This window comes from Ranitomeya imitator, chromosome 1, assembly GCF_032444005.1.
Source record: "Ranitomeya imitator isolate aRanImi1 chromosome 1, aRanImi1.pri, whole genome shotgun sequence".
NCBI lineage: Eukaryota > Metazoa > Chordata > Amphibia > Anura > Dendrobatidae > Ranitomeya > Ranitomeya imitator.
The window spans coordinates 794,995,485-795,015,742 of NC_091282.1; the positions used below are offsets into that span (position 1 = coordinate 794,995,485).

At 44.7% G+C, this 20,258-nt stretch overlaps 1 protein-coding gene across 2 annotated transcripts in view; it reads right to left on the reverse strand.

The window, feature by feature from the left end:
- EXOC3L4 (exocyst complex component 3 like 4) overlaps window positions 1-20,258 on the reverse strand; it is a 164,272-nt gene that overhangs the window by 70,498 nt on the left and 73,516 nt on the right. For both annotated transcript variants that reach the window (XM_069737659.1, XM_069737666.1), the window contains exons 3-4: window positions 19,492-20,143; window positions 3,398-3,515 (exon numbers count right to left, since the gene is read on the reverse strand). In XM_069737659.1, coding sequence (XP_069593760.1) covers window positions 3,398-3,515; window positions 19,492-20,143 — 770 coding nt within the window. The remainder of the gene's footprint in view (window positions 1-3,397; window positions 3,516-19,491; window positions 20,144-20,258) is intronic.

Genomic DNA, 20,258 nt, shown 5'->3' on the forward strand with positions numbered 1-20,258 from the left:
AAAAGTCAAAGATGCTATAGTATTTTTACAGGATTGAAATGATGAAATGGTAAGAAAGGATATTGAGAAGGCCGAACTTTTAAATTCCTATTTTGCAACTGTTGTCTCTCAGAAAGGAAATGTAGCATAAACTGGTCAACAGGATATCTATAAACAGAGAGATAGTGAGGCAACACTTAGCTAGCATAAATGAATTCAAGTCTACAGGTCAAGATGAATTACACCCCAGAGTACCGAAGGAGATAGCAGAAGAAATTTTTGAACCACTCTCCATAATCTATGAAAATTCTTGGAGAACATGAGAAGTCCCTGAAGACTGGAGAAGAGCAAATGTTGTTCAAAAAGGGGAAAAAAGTGGACCCAGGGAACTATAGGCTGGTGATTCTGACTTCTATACCAGGAGAGATCTTTGAACAAATTATTAAATAACATGTATGTAAGTACCTGGATAAGAATGAAGTGATTAACCAGAGTCAGCATGGGTTTGTAACTAATAAGTCATGTCAGACTAACTAACTTAATTTCCTTGTATGAAAGTATCACTGACTGGGTGGATCAGGGAAATGCTGTAGATATAGTATATCTTGACTTCAGCAAAGCATTTGACAAAGTATCTGTCAGACTGTCACCATCCTTATTGAAAAAATGACTAAGTACGGAATGGACAAGGCAACTATTAGGTGGATTCATAACTGACTTAGTGATCGGACCCAAAGAGTGGTTGTAAATGGCTGCACATCCAGTTGGAAGAATGTCTCAAGTGCGGTACCACAAGGCTCTGTCCTGGGCCCTGTATTGTTCAACATCTTTATCAATGATTTAGTTGAAGGAATTGAGGGTAAACTGATTACATTTGCTGATGACACAAAGCTAGGAGGGATAGCTAATACTAGAGAAGAGAGAGAGAGGATTCAAAAAGATATAAACTGGAGCAGTGGGCAACAACTAACAGAATGGGGTTGAACCTCTTAACCCCCGCAGCTTTTTTCGGTTTTGCGTTTTCGTTTTTCGCTCCACTCCTTCCCAGAGCCACAACTTTTTTATTTTTCCGTCAATGTGGTCATGTGAGGGCTTATTTCTTTGCAGGACGAGTTGTACTCCTGAATGACACAATTTGCTTTACCATGTCATGTACTAGAAAATGGGAACAAAATTCCAAGTGCGGTGAAATTGCAAAAAAAGTGCAATCCCACCAGTCTTTCACACTGCTTTTGGGTGACCTTATGCCACTCATGGTACAAAAATATAAGCAGTTCTTCTTTGTTTGATTCCAGCCTTGCTGAAGCATCCCCAGATCAACAACTGGTCATCTAATTATTAGACGGAGACCTGGAGAGGCGTACAAGCCACAGTATCTTGCACCCACTGTGAAATTTGGTGGAGGATCAGTGATGATCTGGGGATGCTTCAGCAAGGCTGGAATTGGGCAGGTTGTTCTTTGCAAAGGACGTATGAATCAAGCCGCATACAATGTTATCCTGGAAAAACAGTTGATTCCTTCTGCTCAAGCAATGTTCCCAAACTCAGCAGGACAATGTGCCATGCCACACAGTTAGGACAATCAAGGTGTGGATGAAGGACCACCACATCAAATCCCTGTCATGGCCAGCCCAATCTCCAGACCTGAACCCCATTGAAAACCTCTGGAATGTAATCAAGAGGAAGGTGGATAGTCACAAGCCATCAAACAAAGAAGAACTGCTTAAATTTTTGAACCAGGAGTGGCATAAGGTCACCCAAAAGCAGTGTGAAAGACTGGTGTAAAGCATGCCAAGACGCATGAAAGCTGTGATTAAAAATCATGGCTATTTCACAAAATATTGCTTTCTGAACTCTTCCCGAGTTAAAACAATAGTATTCATAAACAATTATGAACTTGTTTTCTATTGCAGTATTTGAGGTCTGCAAGCAATGCATTTTTTTGTTATTTTGACCATTTCTCATTTTCAGAACATAAATACAAAATGTATTGCTTGGAACTTCGGAGACATGGTGTCAGTAGTTTATAGAATAAAAGAACAATTTACATTTTACTCAAAAATATATATATAAAGAGAAAAATCAGACTGAAAATTTTGCAGTGGTCTCTTAATTTTTTTCCAGAGCTGTAGATCACAGACTGAACATGAGTCAACAGTGTGATGCAGCAGCAAAAAAGGCAAACACAGTTCTAGGATGTATTAAGAGAAGCATCGAGTCTAGATCATGTGAAGCAATTATCCCACTCTACTCCTACTTGGTCATGCCTCATCTGAATACTGCGTCCAGTTCTGGACGGGTAAAGGATCTGGGAATGTTTAGCTTGCAAAAAAGAAGAGGAAACTTAATAGCTGTCTATAAATATCTAAGGGGCTGTCACAGTGTAGAGGAATCATCTCATTTGCACATGGAAACAAGAGAAGCAATGGAATGAAACTGACAGGGAGGAGACACAGATTATATATTAGAAGAAATCTTTTTGACAGTGAGAGTGATCAATGAGTGGAACAGGCGACCATGAGAGGTGGTGAGTTCTCCTTCAATGGAAGGTTTCAAACAGAGGCTGGACAGACATCTGTCTGGAATGATTTATTGAATCCTGCTTTGAGCAGGGGGGTTGGACCAGATGACCCAGGAGGTCCCTTCCAACTCTTAACATTCTATCATTCTGATTCATCACTTAGTGATTGCTGGAGGTCCAAGCTTTGGGAATCCCAAAATGCTGAGAATAGAGGGGCCACATCTCTGCTTTATTTTTGCATCCCCTATACTGTTTTTCCTGATGCTGTACTAGTAAAAAAAAGCGTGAAGAGGAAGCAGTGCTGAAGAAGATCCCAAATGCTGCCTCCCCTCCTCCATTCTCAGAATCAGTGACGGTCCCAGAAGTCACGTTGTATAATACCGATCCTATATCATGTCATATACATAAAGAAATCTCTGTGTCTCAGGGGTCGGACATGTCCCTGCTGTAAGACAACTGTCTGCAGCAGGAGCCTCCTCTGCCCTGCATGTAATAGGACAAAAGATTGCTAAGCCCCTCCCACTTGTCCTGTGAAGGCAGGGCTTCACTGACCCCATCAGATGACGGAACTGATCGGAAGGAGATTAACTTTTTATTTTCTGTAGGATTTCTCCAGCTAAAACTTGTATTTCTCTTTTTAGAGTCTTTGGTTCTGCTCTCTGGCTCCAGCTCCACTACTTTGTCTTTTGGGGTTTGTGGTGATCTAAACCCTTAATCAGTCCAAGGGTTAAAAAAAATGGGTTCTGTGTGGTCTTACAGTTCTGCACCAGTGAAGTGAATGGTGGCTGAGCTGCAATACCACTGTTTTGAGAATAAAGCAGACATGTTTTTGTAATCCTAGAAAACCCCTTTAAATTTTGCATTAAAGAAAGGACAGAAAATATTTGTCAACGTTACCTGTAAAGTTCGGTTATAATCTTTTTTCAGTTTTTCAAGACATTCTCCTTCCAGCAGAGGGCGAAGACTAAAGGGGTTCATTTCTTCATGAAGTTCCGGATTTCCCATAAACTTATCACTGTAAGGGGTTAAACAGACAAAAGGAGTCATAAGGAGACTTTTCTAATTCTGTACTAGAAAAAACCAGGGGAACCTAAATCTCCTAGGACATGCTGGGAATCGTAGTTTCACAACGTTGCTCCAGGAGATTAGCAGCTGCCACAATGGCTGTCACCCAGCTTTCCGAAACCCAGATATAAGGAAAGAATTCCAACTTGACAAAAGATAGAGATTTAAGGATCGGATTTTTCATATGTGCCAGTCCTGATAGGGCAATGTTGAGATTTGTAGTATTGGAGGGACCGCTGAAGGTTGGGAGTTTTTACAAAAACTTTATAGAGTTACAAATTGCAAACTTCCATTCTGGGAGATTAATGTCAACTATACTGGTTGCTGACAAGAGTGGTCTTTAATCTGTGACCCTCCAGCTATGGCATATCTACAGCTCTCAGCATCCCCTGACAGATGGGAACTGGGAGTAGATTGCAAAGATTGGAATCTAGCACTCTGGGACGATGATACCAGGCCAGTCACTACCCAGAAGCTATAGCCAAACTACAACTCCAGGATGCCATGACGGTGGAGGGCTGGGAGTTGTAGTTTTTGAAAAGGTGGAGAGTCACAGGTTGTACACTACCATTCCAGGAGATTAATCTCGAGAGGTCTTTAATCTGGGACCATCCAGCTGAAGAAAACTACAACTCCCAGCATGCCATGGCAGCGGAGGACTATCTGAATATGCAGGGAGTGGTAGTTTTGCAAAAGTTGTAATGCTAATGGCTGTAAATCAGGGCCCCGGGAGAGACAGCAGCATATTGGTCGCCGTTCAAGATGGTCTATAATTCATGACCGTCTAACTATTGCACAACTACAACCCCCAGCATGCCATGGCAGCTGCTCACTGTTAGGGCATGCAGGTGAAATAGAGTGCAGGGTTGAGTATGTCACCACGGAACAGACAGACCAACTGTTGAGGGGAATTTATTAACAGGAGTAAGATTCTCCTCGCAGGGAGTAAACAGGGGGTTAATAGAGATAAAGCAAACAGTTAAGCGGAATCGAAACAGTTAATGAATGTTCTTGTAACTTATCAGTCCAGGGTGGTCCTGACTGGAGGGTCCTTATTCCAACGTGGGTACAGTCACCAGCAGCGCTTGAATATCCTGAAGTCTCTCCTCTGTCTCCTCGGAACTGGAGACTCCGGGGTTCTTTGCAGTCTCTTCTCCCAGTGAAGCTGGAAGCAGGAAGTAACTCAGCCACTCTGCTGCAAGTCTCTGTATAGTAGGCTGGCAGTCTCTGTGCAGTAGCAATGCTACACACACACTGAGCACTTTACTTTGTCACACATATGGGTTCTGGCTTGTCACTGCGGTCACCGGGGCTGCGCGCTCAGGTCACTGTCAGGGGATACGTCTTCTCTGATTACAGAGGCTTCCAAGTCCACACTCTCACATCCAGCCGTCACTACGGCTGGTATCTCAGCCTCAGTGCCCTCACGGGGAGCACTCTCTCTCGAGCGCGGCGCTGCAGCCTGCTCTCTCTCTCTCTGGTGCGCTGTCCCCTCTGTCCCACGCGCTCTGCTCTCCCGCTCTTCTCTGACCACACCCCTCTCTCTTCCTCTCTGCCCCTAACAGTCACATGACCCCCTCTGTCCAGGGCAGAAAGTCCTCCCCCCAACAACCCAGCTGTCTGACTAAGTGGTTCCAGGTAAGGAGCAGGGAAAGCAATCTCCTTACACAGGGAGCTGTACACACATGGTCAAAATTGTTGGTACCCCTCGTTTAATGACAGAAAAACCCACAATGGTCACAGAAATAACTTGAATCTGACAAAAGTAATAATAAATAAAAGATCTATGAAAATGAACAAATGAAAGTCAGACATTGCTTTTCAACCATGCTTCCACAGAATAAAAAAAAATAAAACTTATGAAATAGGCCTGGACAGAAAAGATTGTACCCTTGAAAATAATGTGACAAAAGGGACATGTTAAATCAAGGTGTGTCCAGTAACTAGCATCAGGTGTCTACAATCTTGGAATCAGTAAGTGGGCCTGTAAATAGGGTTACAGATACTCACTGTGCTGTTTGGTGACATGGTGTGTATCCACTCAACATGGACCAGAGGAAGCGAAGGAAAGAGTTGTCTCTTATAGACAAACATGTTAAAGGTAAAAGTTATAAGACCATCTCCAAGCAGCTTGATGTTCCTGTGACTACAGGTGCACATATTATTCAGAAATGTAAGATCCATGGGACTGTAGCCAATCTCCCTACACATGGCCGCAGGAGGAAAATTGATGACAAATCAAAGAGACAGATAATACGAATGGTAGCAAAAGAGCCCAGAAAACTTCTAAACAGATTAAAGGTGAACTTCAAGCTCAAATAACATCAGTGTCAGAGCGTACCATCCGTCGTTGTATGAGCAAAAGTGGACTTCATCATAAAAAAGCCAGATTGGAATTTGCCAAACTACATGTTGACAAGCCCCAAAACGTCTGGGAGAATGTCCAATGGACAGATGAGACAAAAAATGGATGGCAAGGCACATCAGCTCTATGTTCACATATGGAAAAATGAAGCATATCAAGAAAAGAACAATGTCCCTACTGTGAAACATGGAGGAGGCTCTGTTATGTTCTGGGGCTGCTTTGCTGCATATGGCACAGGGTGTCTAGAATTTGTGCTGGGTACAATGAAATCTCAAGACTATCAAGGGATTCTAGAGAGAAATGTGCTGCCCAGTGTCAGAAAGCTTGATCTCAGTCGCAGGTCATGTGTCTTGCAACAGGATAATGACCCAAAACACACAGCTAAAAACACCCAAGAATGGCTGAGAGGAAAACATTGGACTATTCTGAAGTGGTCTTCTATGAGCCCTGACCTAAATCCTATTGAGCATCTTTGGAAAAAGATGAAACATGACGTCTGGAAAAGGCAACCTTCAAACACGAGACAACTGGAGGAGTTTCCTCCTGAGGAGTAGGGCGAAATATCTGTCGAGAGGTGCAGAAGTCTCATTGACAGTTACAGGAATCGTTTGATTGCAGTGATTGCCTCAAAAGGCTGTGTAACAAAATATTAAGTTAAGGGTACCATCATTTCTGTCCAGGCCTATTTCACGAGTGTTTTTTTTTTTTTTTATTCTGTGGAAGCATGGTTGAAAAGCAATCTCCGACTTTCATTTGTTCATTTTCTTAGATCTTTTATTTATTATTACTTTTGTCAGATTCAAGTTATTTCTGTGACCACTGTGGGTTTTTCTGTCATTAAACGAGGAGTGCCAACAATTTTGACCACATGTGTAGAATGGATGCAATGAATGTCTTCTCCAACTATTATCTGGCAGGGCATGCTGGGAGTTGTAGTTTCATAAAGTACCAGTCCGGGCGATTAGCGATGGCGATAGTGTCGCTGCCAGACGAGGACGAGTCCGCGGTTTACATTTCCAGAGGATTTCCTTATTTTTGGGGACGTTTTGCCCTCTCGAGATGTCAGATTGCCAGAGATGGCGGCAGATCTGTTGCCATGGTGACGGTCGGGGGTGACACTCATCCAATTTTGGAGGGGGCTCTCATAGCTCCTTCTTACCCCCCGACTTGGCACTGTGCTGATAAATGCACTTTCCTCCCGGTGGAGGCTGATAGGCGCGGAGTGTGCGCCAGCGGTGATTATAGGTACAGAGAAAGCACTTAATGCAGCCCGAGGACGTGTCACAGTGTGCCGTCGAAGGATTAATCACTGCTGGATTTCTAATGTAAATCTATCTAACCCACGGATATTAACCCTTTAGGTACAGGGGAAAGTACAATCACTTTCCATAAATGTCTTTTTCACCTGATGTAAATGCTGCTATTCTTCTGAATCCAGCGCCGTTTCTCTTTTGATCCTTTGCCTCTCTGTTCCTGAGATATGGCCTCTTCCTCCCTATATATAAATGTAGTCTTGTTAGCCAAGTGGGCGTGATCCTCACCTCTTCTTCAGGACACACCCACTTGTTTTAAAAAGCCCATATTTTTGCACAGAGAAGAAGAGGCCATATATCAGGAACGGAGAGGCGCAGGAACAAAAGAGAAACATCCCTGGATTCAGGAGAACCGCGGCATTCACACCTGGGGGAAACATCATATTTATGGAAAGGGACAGGAACTCTTTAAATGATGAAGATTGGCGTGTGCACTTATGCAATCTTTTATATATGTATGTATCTAAAGAAATGTAACAACTTGGAATAAAAATGTGCTACTATTTTGTGCTCACAGCTCCAATGTGTTGCCATAGTTACAGACTACAGACAAACCTTAAGTAGTCTGATCCGTCCGACGTCACTATCCCCCAATTATCTATGAAGCAGAAGCAGAGAGGGTGGAGAAGGACTCAACAGCACAGCTTCTATTGTACGGTGCTGCAACCATAGAGACACACAGATCTGCAGTGGAGCTGCATACACAAACAGTTGGAGAATGTTTTATAAAACAGCATCATGGGTTTTTGTTGGGGAGGGCAGCAAATGGAAAATTATTGTAAGGGTATGTGCACACGTTGCGGATTCACTGCGGATTTTACCTACATTTTTACACCTGCGGATTCCTATAAAGGAACAGGTGTAAAACGCTGCGGAATCCGCACAAAGAATTGACATGCTGCGGAATAAACAACGCTACATTTCCACACGGAATTTTCTGCAGCATGTGCACTGTGGATTTTGTTTTCCATAGGTTTACATGGTAGTGTACAACGCATGGAAAACTGCTGCGGATCCGCAGGGCCAAATCCGCAGCGTGTGCACATACCCTAAAAGTGCATACTTTTGGGGGAAGTGGATTGCCCCCACGTAAGGGCAATGGGGTACTCAGTACTGGGTCCTTCAGTTCCCTCAGCGAGGATGTCACGGTGGCCCGACCCAGACCGTGGCCCTATGAGGGGCGCCCAATAAAAGGCAGAGTTCGTAGAAAACGGTAGTGTTCGTGACGCCACCTGTGGTATTCGGTCAGAGTGACCGACGCTGCTTAGGGGTACGCTGGGGTGATGTTATGGCAGCTAGATGGTATACCTTCCCACAGATGAAGTATTTCCCCAGGGCTTCCCAGAAGTGTAAGATAATGGTGGATGGTGTAAGGCACGGCGAATAACGACACAATGGATGTAGTCTCTTTATCTTTACTGAAGGCTTCAGCATCCAGAGTCCAGGGTGCCGGATGACAGGGTAGGCAGGGTCCGGCCGGTCTTATGGCAATTCCAGAGTCCCCTTATCCAGGTGGAAATCAGTAGCCTTCCCCTTGCGCACAGTAACGTAGTAGGTCCCTACTTGCATTAGCTACCATAAGGTCCTCACTGTTGTTACTTCTCTCTCTCTGTCTCCCAGATGGATAGGACCAATCCGTATGATGGTGGTGGTCTGAGGTTATTTTATAGGGACCCTAGAGACGCTCCTCCTCCAAAATTGCCACCGTGTCTGCTTAGGTATTTAGGTCGGACAGCCAACTTGGAATTGACTGCCCTGCCGGTCTCTGAAGTAAAGCGTAGAGTCTGTTACTCCCTCGGTGTTCCGGCCACCGGCCCGCGCTCTAGAAGGAGGCAGCCTGCTTCTAGCTGGTCTCCCACTGATGTTTCACTCCTGTTGCTATGACTTCTTTTCTCACTCACTACAGCACAATTCCTTTCTCGTCCTTTCTTAGGATGCTGCCGCATGGGTTGCAGGTGCAGCTCTGTGTCCTTCTTTCTCTCCTCCTCAGACTTCAGTCTGGATCTGACCAGGGATCTGTTATGGCTGGCAATCAGGCTACACAGCGTGCAGTAATCAGCGCACATACAGAGATCTGGCAATAACCAAAAACAATAGGACGAGCTCTGAGACGTGGAATCTCTGTAGACTGCAGTACCTGATCTATCCTCACACAACTATAAGCAGCAGTGGATTGCGCCTATCACTACCTATGCAACTCGGCACTGCCTGAGGAGCTGACTAGCCTGAAGATAGAAATACAAGCCTGACTTACCTCAGAGAAATACCCCAAAGGAATAGGCAGCCCCCCACATATAATGACTGTTAGCAAGATGAAAAGACAAACGTAGGAATGAAATAGATTCAGCAAAGTGAGGCCCGATATTCTAGACAGAGCGAGGATAGCAAAGAGAACTATGCAGTCTACAAAAAACCCTAAAACGAAAACCACGCAAAGGGGCAAAAAGACCCACCGTGCCGAACTAACAGCACGGCGGTGCACCCCTTTGCTTCTCAGAGCTTCCAGCAAAAGTTAATAGCAAGCTGGACAGAAAAAACAGAAAACAAACTAGAAGCACTTATCTAGCAGAGCAGCAGGCCCAAGGAAAGATGCAGTAGCTCAGATCCAACACTGGAACATTGACAAGGAGCAAGGAAGACAGACTCAGGTGGAGCTAAATAGCAAGGCAGCCAACGAGCTCACCAAAACACCTGAGGGAGGAAGCCCAGAGACTGCAATACCACTTGTGACCACAGAAGTGAATTCAGCCACAGAATTCACAACAGTACCCCCCCCTTGAGGAGGGGTCACCGAACCCTCACCAGAACCCCCAGGCCGACCAGGATGAGCCACATGAAAGGCACGAACAAGATCTGGGGCATGGACATCAGAGGCAAAAACCCAGGAATTATCTTCCTGAGCATAACCCTTCCATTTGACCAGATACTGGAGTTTCCGTCTAGAGACACGAGAATCCAAAATCTTCTCCACAATATACTCCAATTCCCCCTCCACCAAAACAGGGGCAGGAGGCTCCACAGATGGAACCATAGGTGCCACGTATCTCCTCAACAACGACCTATGGAATACATTATGTATGGAAAAGGAGTCTGGGAGGATCAGACGAAAAGACACCGGATTGAGAATCTCAGAAATCCTATACGGACCAATAAAACGAGGTTTAAATTTAGGAGAGGAAACCTTCATAGGAATATGACGAGAAGATAACCAAACCAGATCCCCAACACGAAGTCGGGGTCCCACACGGCGTCTGCGATTAGCGAAAAGCTGAGCCTTCTCCTGGGACAAGGTCAAATTGTCCACTACCTGAGTCCAGATCTGCTGCAACCTGTCCACCACAGAATCCACACCAGGACAGTCCGAAGACTCAACCTGTCCTGAAGAGAAACGAGGATGGAACCCAGAATTGCAGAAAAATGGAGAGACCAAGGTAGCCGAGCTGGCCCGATTATTAAGGGCGAACTCAGCCAACGGCAAAAATGACACCCAATCATCCTGGTCAGCGGAAACAAAACATCTCAGATATGTTTCCAAGGTCTGATTGGTTCGTTCGGTCTGGCCATTAGTCTGAGGATGGAAGGCCGAGGAGAAAGATAGGTCAATGCCCATCCTACAACAAAAGGCTCGCCAGAACCTCGAGACAAACTGGGAACCTCTGTCAGAAACAATATTCTCAGGAATGCCATGTAAACGAACCACATGCTGGAAGAACAAAGGCACCAAATCAGAGGAGGAAGGCAATTTAACCAAAGGCACCAGATGGACCATTTTAGAAAAGCGATCACAGACCACCCAAATGACCGACATTTTTTGAGAAACGGGAAGGTCAGAAATGAAATCCATCGAAATATGTGTCCAAGGCCTCTTCGGGACCGGCAAGGGCAAAAGCAACCCACTGGCACGTGAACAGCAGGGCTTAGCCCTAGCACAAATTCCACAGGACTGCACAAAAGCACGCACATCCCGCGACAGAGATGGCCACCAGAAGGATCTAGCAACCAACTCCCTGGTACCAAAGATTCCTGGATGACCGGCCAGCACCGAACAATGAAGTTCAGAGATAACTTTACTAGTCCACCTATCAGGGACGAACAGTTTCTCGGCCGGACAACGATCAGGTTTATTAGCCTGAAATTTCTGCAACACTCTCCGCAAATCAGGGGAGATGGCAGACACAATGACTCCTTCCTTGAGGATACTCGCCGGCTCAGATAACCCCGGAGAGTCGGGCACAAAACTCCTAGACAGAGCATCCGCCTTCACATTTTTAGAGCCCGGAAGGTATGAAATCACAAAATCAAAACGAGCAAAAAATAACGACCAACGGGCCTGTCTAGGATTCAAGCGCTTGGCAGACTCAAGATAAGTAAGGTTCTTATGATCAGTCAAAACCACCACGCGATGCTTAGCACCCTCAAGCCAATGACGCCACTCCTCGAATGCCCACTTCATGGCCAGCAACTCTCGGTTGCCCACATCATAATTACGCTCAGCAGCAGAAAATTTCCTGGAAAAGAAAGCACATGGTTTGAACACTGAGCAACCAGAACCTCTCTGTGACAAAACCGCCCCTGCACCAATCTCAGAAGCATCAACCTCGACCTGGAACGGAAGAGAAACATCAGGCTGACACAACACAGGGGCACAGCAAAAACGACGCTTCAACTCCTGAAAAGCTTCCACGGCAGCAGAAGACCAATTAACCAAATCAGCACCCTTCTTGGTCAAATCGGTCAATGGTCTGGCAATGCTAGAAAAATTACAGATGAAGCGACGATAAAAATTAGCAAAGCCCAGGAATTTCTGCAGACTTTTTAGAGATGTCGGCTGAGTCCAATCCTGGATGGCCTGAACCTTAACCGGATCCATCTCGATAGTAGAAGGGGAAAAGATGAACCCCAAAAATGAAACTTTCTGCACACCGAAGAGACACTTTGATCCCTTCACGAACAAGGAATTAGCACGCAGTACCTGGAAAACCATTCTGACTTGCTTCACATGAGACTCCCAATCATCTGAGAAGATCAAAATGTCATCCAAGTAAACAATCAAGAATTTATCCAGATACTCACGGAAAATGTCATGCATAAAAGACTGAAAAACAGATGGAGCATTGGCAAGTCCGAACGGCATCACCAGATACTCAAAATGACCCTCGGGCGTATTAAATGCCGTTTTCCATTCATCTCCCTGCCTGATTCTCACCAGATTATACGCACCACGAAGATCAATCTTAGTAAACCAACTAGCCCCCTTAATCCGAGCAAACAAGTCAGAAATCAATGGCAAGGGATACTGAAACTTAACAGTGATCTTATTAAGAAGGCGGTAATCAATACACGGTCTTAGCGAACCATCCTTCTTGGCTACAAAAAAGAACCCTGCTCCCAATGGTGACGACGATGGGCGAATATGTCCCTTCTCCAGGGACTCCTTCACATAACTGCGCATAGCGGTGTGTTCAGGTACGGACAAATTAAATAAACGACCCTTAGGGAATTTACTACCAGGAATCAAATCGATAGCACAATCACAATTCCTATGCGGAGGTAGGGCATCAGACTTGGACTCTTCAAATACATCCTGAAAGTCCGACAAGAACTCTGGGATGTCAGAAGGAATGGATGACGAAATAGACAAAAATGGAACATCACCATGTACTCCCTGACAACCCCAGCTGGTTACCGACATAGAGTTCCAATCCAATACTGGATTATGGGTTTGTAGCCATGGCAACCCCAACACGACCACATCATGCAAATTATGCAGTACCAGAAAGCGAATAACTTCCTGATGTGCAGGAGCAATGCACATGGTCAGCTGGGCCCAGTACTGAGGCTTATTCTTGGCCAAAGGTGTAGCATCAATTCCTCTCAACGGAATAGGACACCGCAAAGGCTCCAAGAAAAATCCACAACGTTTAGCATAATCCAAATCCATCAGATTCAGGGCAGCGCCTGAATCCACAAACGCCATGACAGAATACGATGACAAAGAGCACATTAAGGTAATGGACAAAAGGAATTTGGACTGTACAGTACCAATAACGGCAGAGCTATCGAACCGCCTAGTGCGTTTAGGACAATTAGAAATAGCATGAGTAGAATCACCACAATAGAAACACAGTCTGTTCAGACGTCTGTGTTCTTGCCGTTCTACTTTAGTCATAGTCCTGTCGCACTGCATAGGCTCAGGTTTACTCTCAGACAATACCGCCAGATGGTGCACAGATTTACGCTCGCGCAAGCGACGACCGATCTGAATGGCCAAGGACATAGACTCATTCAAACCAGCAGGCATAGGAAATCCCACCATTACATCCTTAAGAGCTTCAGAGAGACCCTTTCTGAACAAAGCCGCTAGTGCAGATTCATTCCACAGAGTGAGTACTGACCACTTCCTAAATTTCTGACAATATACTTCTACATCATCCTGACCCTGGCATAAAGCCAGCAGATTTTTCTCAGCCTGATCCACTGAATTAGGCTCATCGTAAAGCAATCCCAGCGCCTGGAAAAATGCATCAACATTACTCAATGCAGAATCTCCTGGTGCAAGAGAAAACGCCCAGTCCTGTGGGTCGCCGCGCAAAAAAGAAATAATAATCAAAACCTGTTGAATAGGATTACCAGAAGAATGAGGTTTCAAGGCCAAAAATAGCTTACAATTATTTCTGAAGCTCAGGAATTTAGTTCTGTCACCAAAAAACAAATCAGGAATCGGAATTCTTGGTTCTAGCATCGATTTCTGATCAATAGTATCTTGAATCTTTTGTACATTTACAACGAGATTATCCATTGAGGAGCACAGAGCCTGAATATCCATGTCCACAGCTGTGTCCTGAAGCACTCTAATGTCTAGGGGAAAAAAAAGACTGAAGACAGAGCTAAGAAAAAAAAATGATGTCAGGATTTCTTTTTTCCCTCTATTGGGAATCATTGGTGTGGCTCCTTGTACTGTTATGGCTGGCAATCAGGCTACACAGCGTGCAGTAATCAGCGCACATACAGAGATCTGGCAATAACCAAAAACAATAGGACGAGCTCTGAGACGTGGAATCTCTGTAGACTGCAGTACCTGATCTATCCTCACACAACTATAAGCAGCAGTGGATTGCGCCTATCACTACCTATGCAACTCGGCACTGCCTGAGGAGCTGACTAGCCTGAAGATAGAAATACAAGCCTGACTTACCTCCGAGAAATACCCCAAAGGAATAGGCAGCCCCCCACATATAATGACTGTTAGCAAGATGAAAAGACAAACGTAGGAATGAAATAGATTCAGCAAAGTGAGGCCCGATATTCTAGACAGAGCGAGGATAGCAAAGAGAACTATGCAGTCTACAAAAAACCCTAAAACGAAAACCACGCAAAGGGGCAAAAAGACCCACCGTGCCGAACTAACAGCACGGCGGTGCACCCCTTTGCTTCTCAGAGCTTCCAGCAAAAGTTAATAGCAAGCTGGACAGAAAAAACAGAAAACAAACTAGAAGCACTTATCTAGCAGAGCAGCAGGCCCAAGGAAAGATGCAGTAGCTCAGATCCAACACTGGAACATTGACAAGGAGCAAGGAAGACAGACTCAGGTGGAGCTAAATAGCAAAGCAGCCAACGAGCTCACCAAAACACCTGAGGGAGGAAGCCCAGAGACTGCAATACCACTTGTGACCACAGAAGTGAATTCAGCCACAGAATTCACAACAGGGATCACCCCAGCCAGCTCGACCTGGAGACCTTTCCTCATCGGTCCCCAGCCAGGAACTCTCCTCTCCTCCGATTGACTAACTTCCTAACCAACCCACCAGTTTTACCCTATGTGAGGAGTGGCCTAGTAGATAGAACCCTTAGCTCCCCCAGGTGGACTGGAGTGAGAAGTGTGTGTGTGGCTGTGATACCTGGTAAGGTGAATTCCTTTGGTACCATCAGACGTAACATCACTCCCCCCTGGTGGAAGAACGACATTACTGCAACGACCAGGACTCTGGGGCGCTGCAGAAGCAGAGGCTGATTGTTGCACCAATACATGTGACCCTTGTGGTGCTCAAAACCTACAAGTCATAAACCCTGAATAACTAAAGAAGGAAAAAGGTAAAGTGCATCCAAATAACACAGGGTTACCTTGTCATTGAAGGGTCACCTTGTCACCTAAGGGTCACCTTGTCGCCTAATGGTCATCTTGTCACCTAAGGGTCACCTTGCCATCTAAGGGTCACCTTAGGGTCAGGGTCACCTTGTCATCTAAGGATCAGGGTCACCTTGTCATCTAAGGGTCACCTTGTAACCTCAGGGTCACTTTGCCATCTAAGGGTCACATAAGGGTCACCCTGTCACCTAAGGGTCACCTTGTCATCTAAGGGTCACCTTGTCATCTAAGGGTCAGGGTCACCTTGTCATCTAAGGGTCACCTTGTTGCATAATGTTCACCTTGCAACCTCAGGGTCACCTTGGCACTGGTGGGATGGCTTTTATGCTTTTTTTTTTTTAATTTAAACCAGTGTTACTCAGAACCCTGTGTTATTTACATGCACTTTTGTTTGTTACTTCTTTATTTACAGCAGGTTTATGACTATTTTCTTTCTGTTTAGTGAACATGTGCTTATGTGCTTTGTGTATACCAACTTAAACCCAAGCTCAGTTTTTGTGTTTTTCCTTGTGGTGCTCAGTATGTAATCGACTGTAAGGACAATTCTTGGTTTTGGGGCACGGGGAGCAACACGAGTCATTGCTATACAGAGTTCTCCAGGTCCTTTACCTTGAATTAGAGCGGATACAGAGGACGACAGCAGCCTGGGAGGCCGACCAGTGACATCACTGTGCAAGTGTGATGTCATCACTGACCCGGCCGCTCCACTGGCAAATCCAACAAGGTAATTCATTAGCCTCCTAACAGTATTGCTCTGCCGGCAATGTGGCCCAGTTCACACCCGCGTAGATCCCCAATGACATATACAGCTGCTTTATTAGGTACAGTACAGCCATGAACAGCAGTGATGCTGGTTCTATGCGTTTTCTGTCTTTGCAGTGTCAGTCTTTACTGTAGTTCTGGCATTTTATCCATGAACCAGGAGAAGCGGTATACGGACTATATACCATTCATTGGATACATTGAGTATATAGATAGTATATACATTATCTTATACCCAGTGACATCACGGCGCTGACACGAAGCTCAAACTAGTAACGACGTGAAAAACAAAGTGTTGGGGACGATGTTTTATTTGCAGAACACGAGGCTCCGTGGCTGGATCATTAGTCACGGTGCGTAGGATTAGGAGCGATACCCAACCTTTGTGTTATTAATGTCTGCTATGGGGAAAACAAGAAATTAACTAAACAGACCTGAAATGATAAATGCAGAAACATCATGGAGAACCCCACACTCTGAGCAGGCCGGATCCTGGAGTCATGACAGAGGGATACAGTATGTGATCCTGCTGCTCCCTGTAGGGCTTAGTCAGGGGTAAAGTGGTCAAGATTGCCCCTTTGTCCTGGGCTTAAAAGGTCCCTTTGTTCCATGTAAGAAGCCCAAACTACAACTGATGCTTGATCTGCGCCGTGTAACCCTTTACAGCACTGGTTTGAGGTTGCAGAAGATAATCTGCTATTTTTCTCAGTTTAACATAAAACTGCAGCCACTTGCAACCACCACCAGAGGGAGCTCTTTGCATATGAATACCTGTCTGCAGTTAGCTCCCCCCAGTGGTGACTCCAGGTAAGCAGAATTTTATTATCTAACTCTTTGGATGCTTTGGGGGGATGCAGGGGATTTGGAGCTCTGTCTACAGTGTGATGCATGATGGGAAAGCTTCATTGCTAGCATTCTGCAAAAGGCAAATGAAATGACCCTTCATTTAGATCATACCAAAAAAGAATCCACCTTAACGCAAAACTGTCCAGTAAAGTTGAGTCTTTGAGTCTGATCACATTGGTAAAATTAGAGAAAAGTATCCTTTATAGAAAAATAAGGGACAACTATGGCAGCTCTATAGTGTGAGAACCAGGGAGAACTGTTATACTGCAGCTGCATCGCCCTCCGCTCCCCTCCTTTTTGTTACTATATTACACATGATGGATTTTCTAGTAACTCAGAGCTTTCTGAATATCTGCCGGGATCCTACAGGGAAAGGGGATTTACAGGTTGTTGGGAAGTGCGGACGAGGACACTTTTTCCTAATGGGGAAAATGGCAACGTTTTATCCTACGGCTTCATTTAATAAGGCACATTTATAGTTTTCCCTGCCTGTGTCTCAGGAATGGGACCTGTGATTGCAGACATGACGGTGCATGCTGCGCTCGCTCCATTCATCTTCTTACATATCTGGCTGAGCCGGGATCCGGGGACAAAGCTCCAGACCTATTGGCAATGGTCACAGAAAGGATTGTTTCCTCCACAGCAGAGGTGGGGCGTGAAGCATCAGATCCAGTGACTGGAGCCGCACTGGCCATATGTCACTGCTAACATCCTACTGGGCACAAGTGTTGTAGGGTCACCATAGCTATCGGGGTCCAGGCACAGCAAGTATCTCCAGAGCCTCTACTAGATCCGTGTCATGGGTCTCTGCTCAGGATCTAGGGAATCTATCATCTGAAAATGACCATCCTGTAAATATAGTTTTTGTGCTGTATGTATTTTTTAAATATTTTTGGCAATGGTTCTTTTCATATCAAGATCTCTACTAAAATAAACCAAAATGAGTAATTTTTAGTGATTTACAAACGTGTGCAGATAATGTGATACAATGACTGACAACACAGGATCCACCATTCACAATAGGTGATGTCACAGCTCACCTCCTCCTCCTGTACAATGACTGATAACACCTCTATATACAGTAGATACCACAGGATCCACTGTTCACAATATGTGATGTCACAGCTCACCTCATCCTGTATACTGACTGATAACACTTCTATATACAGTATATAACACAGGATCCACGATTCACAATAGGTGATGTCACAGCTCACCTCCTCATCCTGTATAATTACTGATAACACATCTATATACAGTAGATAACATAGCATCCACCATTCATAATAGGTGATGTCACAGCTCACCTCCTCCCCCTCCTGTATAATGACTGATAACACAGGATCCATCATTCACAATAGCTGATGCTATAGCTCACCTTCTCATCCTGTATAATTACTGATAACACATCTATATACAGTAGATAACACAGCATCCACCATTCATAATAGGTGATGTCACAGCTCACCTCCTCCTCCTGTATAATGACTGATAACACAGGATCCATCATTCACAATAGCTGGTGCTATAGCTCACCTTCTCATCCTGTATAATTACTGATAACACATCTATATACAGTAGATAACACAGCATCTACCATTCATAATAGGTGATGTCACAGCTCACCTCCTCCTCCTGTACAATGACTGATAACACCTCTATACACAGTAGATAACACAGGATCCACCACTTACAATAGGTGATGTCTCAGCTCACCTCCTCCTCCTGTATAATGACTGATAAAACAGGATCCATCATTCACAATAGCTGATGTCACAGCTCACCTCCTCCTCCTGTACAATGACTGATAACACCTCTATATACATTAGATAACACAGGATCCATCATTCATAATAGGTGATGTCACAGCTCACCTCCTCCTCCTGTACAATGACTGATAACACTTCTATATACAGTAGATAATACAGGATCCACCATTCTCAATAGGTGATGTCACAGCTCACCTCCTCCTCCTGTACAATGGCTGATAACACTTCTATATACAATAGATAACACAGGATCATTCACAATAGGTGATGTCACATCTCACCTCCTCTTATACAATGACTGATAACACCTCTATATACAGTAGATAACACAGGATCCACCATTCACGATAGGCGATGTCAAAGCTCACCTCCTCCCCCTCCCTTCACAATGATCTTTGCATATGCGCATTAGATGCTTTATACATAATACAGGGTCTGAATCATCTGATTGCTGTTAATGTGGATTTCCTGAAACAGGAAGTTAGACTCTATAATGAGAATTGCGAGACTTAGTTCTGTTATTTTTATAAACATTGTGGCATGGGGGACAAATCATTTAATATAAAATACTGATAAAAACATTAGGTTGTTTTATGATTACAAGTTCCCTTTAAATCTACAGCAGAAGATATTTTCTATTCTGATTTTGTACTTTGTATCTATTTTGGACAACAGATCATTATTTTATTTTTAACCCCCACATGGCCTGTATTATTTTGTCCTACCTTCCATACTGATTCATTATCCAGTCCAGCAGACCGTACAGTTGACTGAACTCCGAGGCCGCGGGGAGGACATTTTTCTGTAGGTGTGAGGTCAGAGCGTCCTGATAACTCCTCACGTAGGTGCCGCACACGTCGTAGTCCTCAGGGTACAGCACTCTCAGGGAATTCTTCACTTTCTTCAAGTCTTCCATAGTCATTGACTTGAGGGTCTCCAGGTGAGTCGGAAGCCAGCCCTTCTCTTCGTCCCTCAGGGGCAGGAACGCTACCCTTTTGCTCACACTGTCCCTTACCGCCTGTTTCCATAACTTTTTCCATCCCCTTGGTTGGCCAAGGAGGGGGATTTCAGAATGTGCAGGGGTCTTTATTGGATGTTTGTGGGTTTCTGCTTCTTTCTTAATGACAGAGACCACGGAGGAGATCAATGGTTCATCCACCTGGTCTTGGCCAAGAGAATCCTTCACGATGGACCTCATCATATTGAAGAGGGATCCGTAGAGCAAGTCCACGTCGCGGCCCCGTATGGTGAACTCGGTCACGTTCTCGTTGAAGTCGTTGGCACCACAGTCCTCCAGGAGTTTATCTTCCGTCAGTTTTATGTTTTCAAAGGCTTTTATCAGTTCTCGGCTTTGTATAAGACCATTTATTTCCATCACTAGGAGAAGAGAACATTGACATGTAACAACATGATATGGGGTAATAAGAAAAAAATAAGTACACCCCCTTTGAATTCTATGGTTTTATGTATCAGGTCATAATATTAATATTGT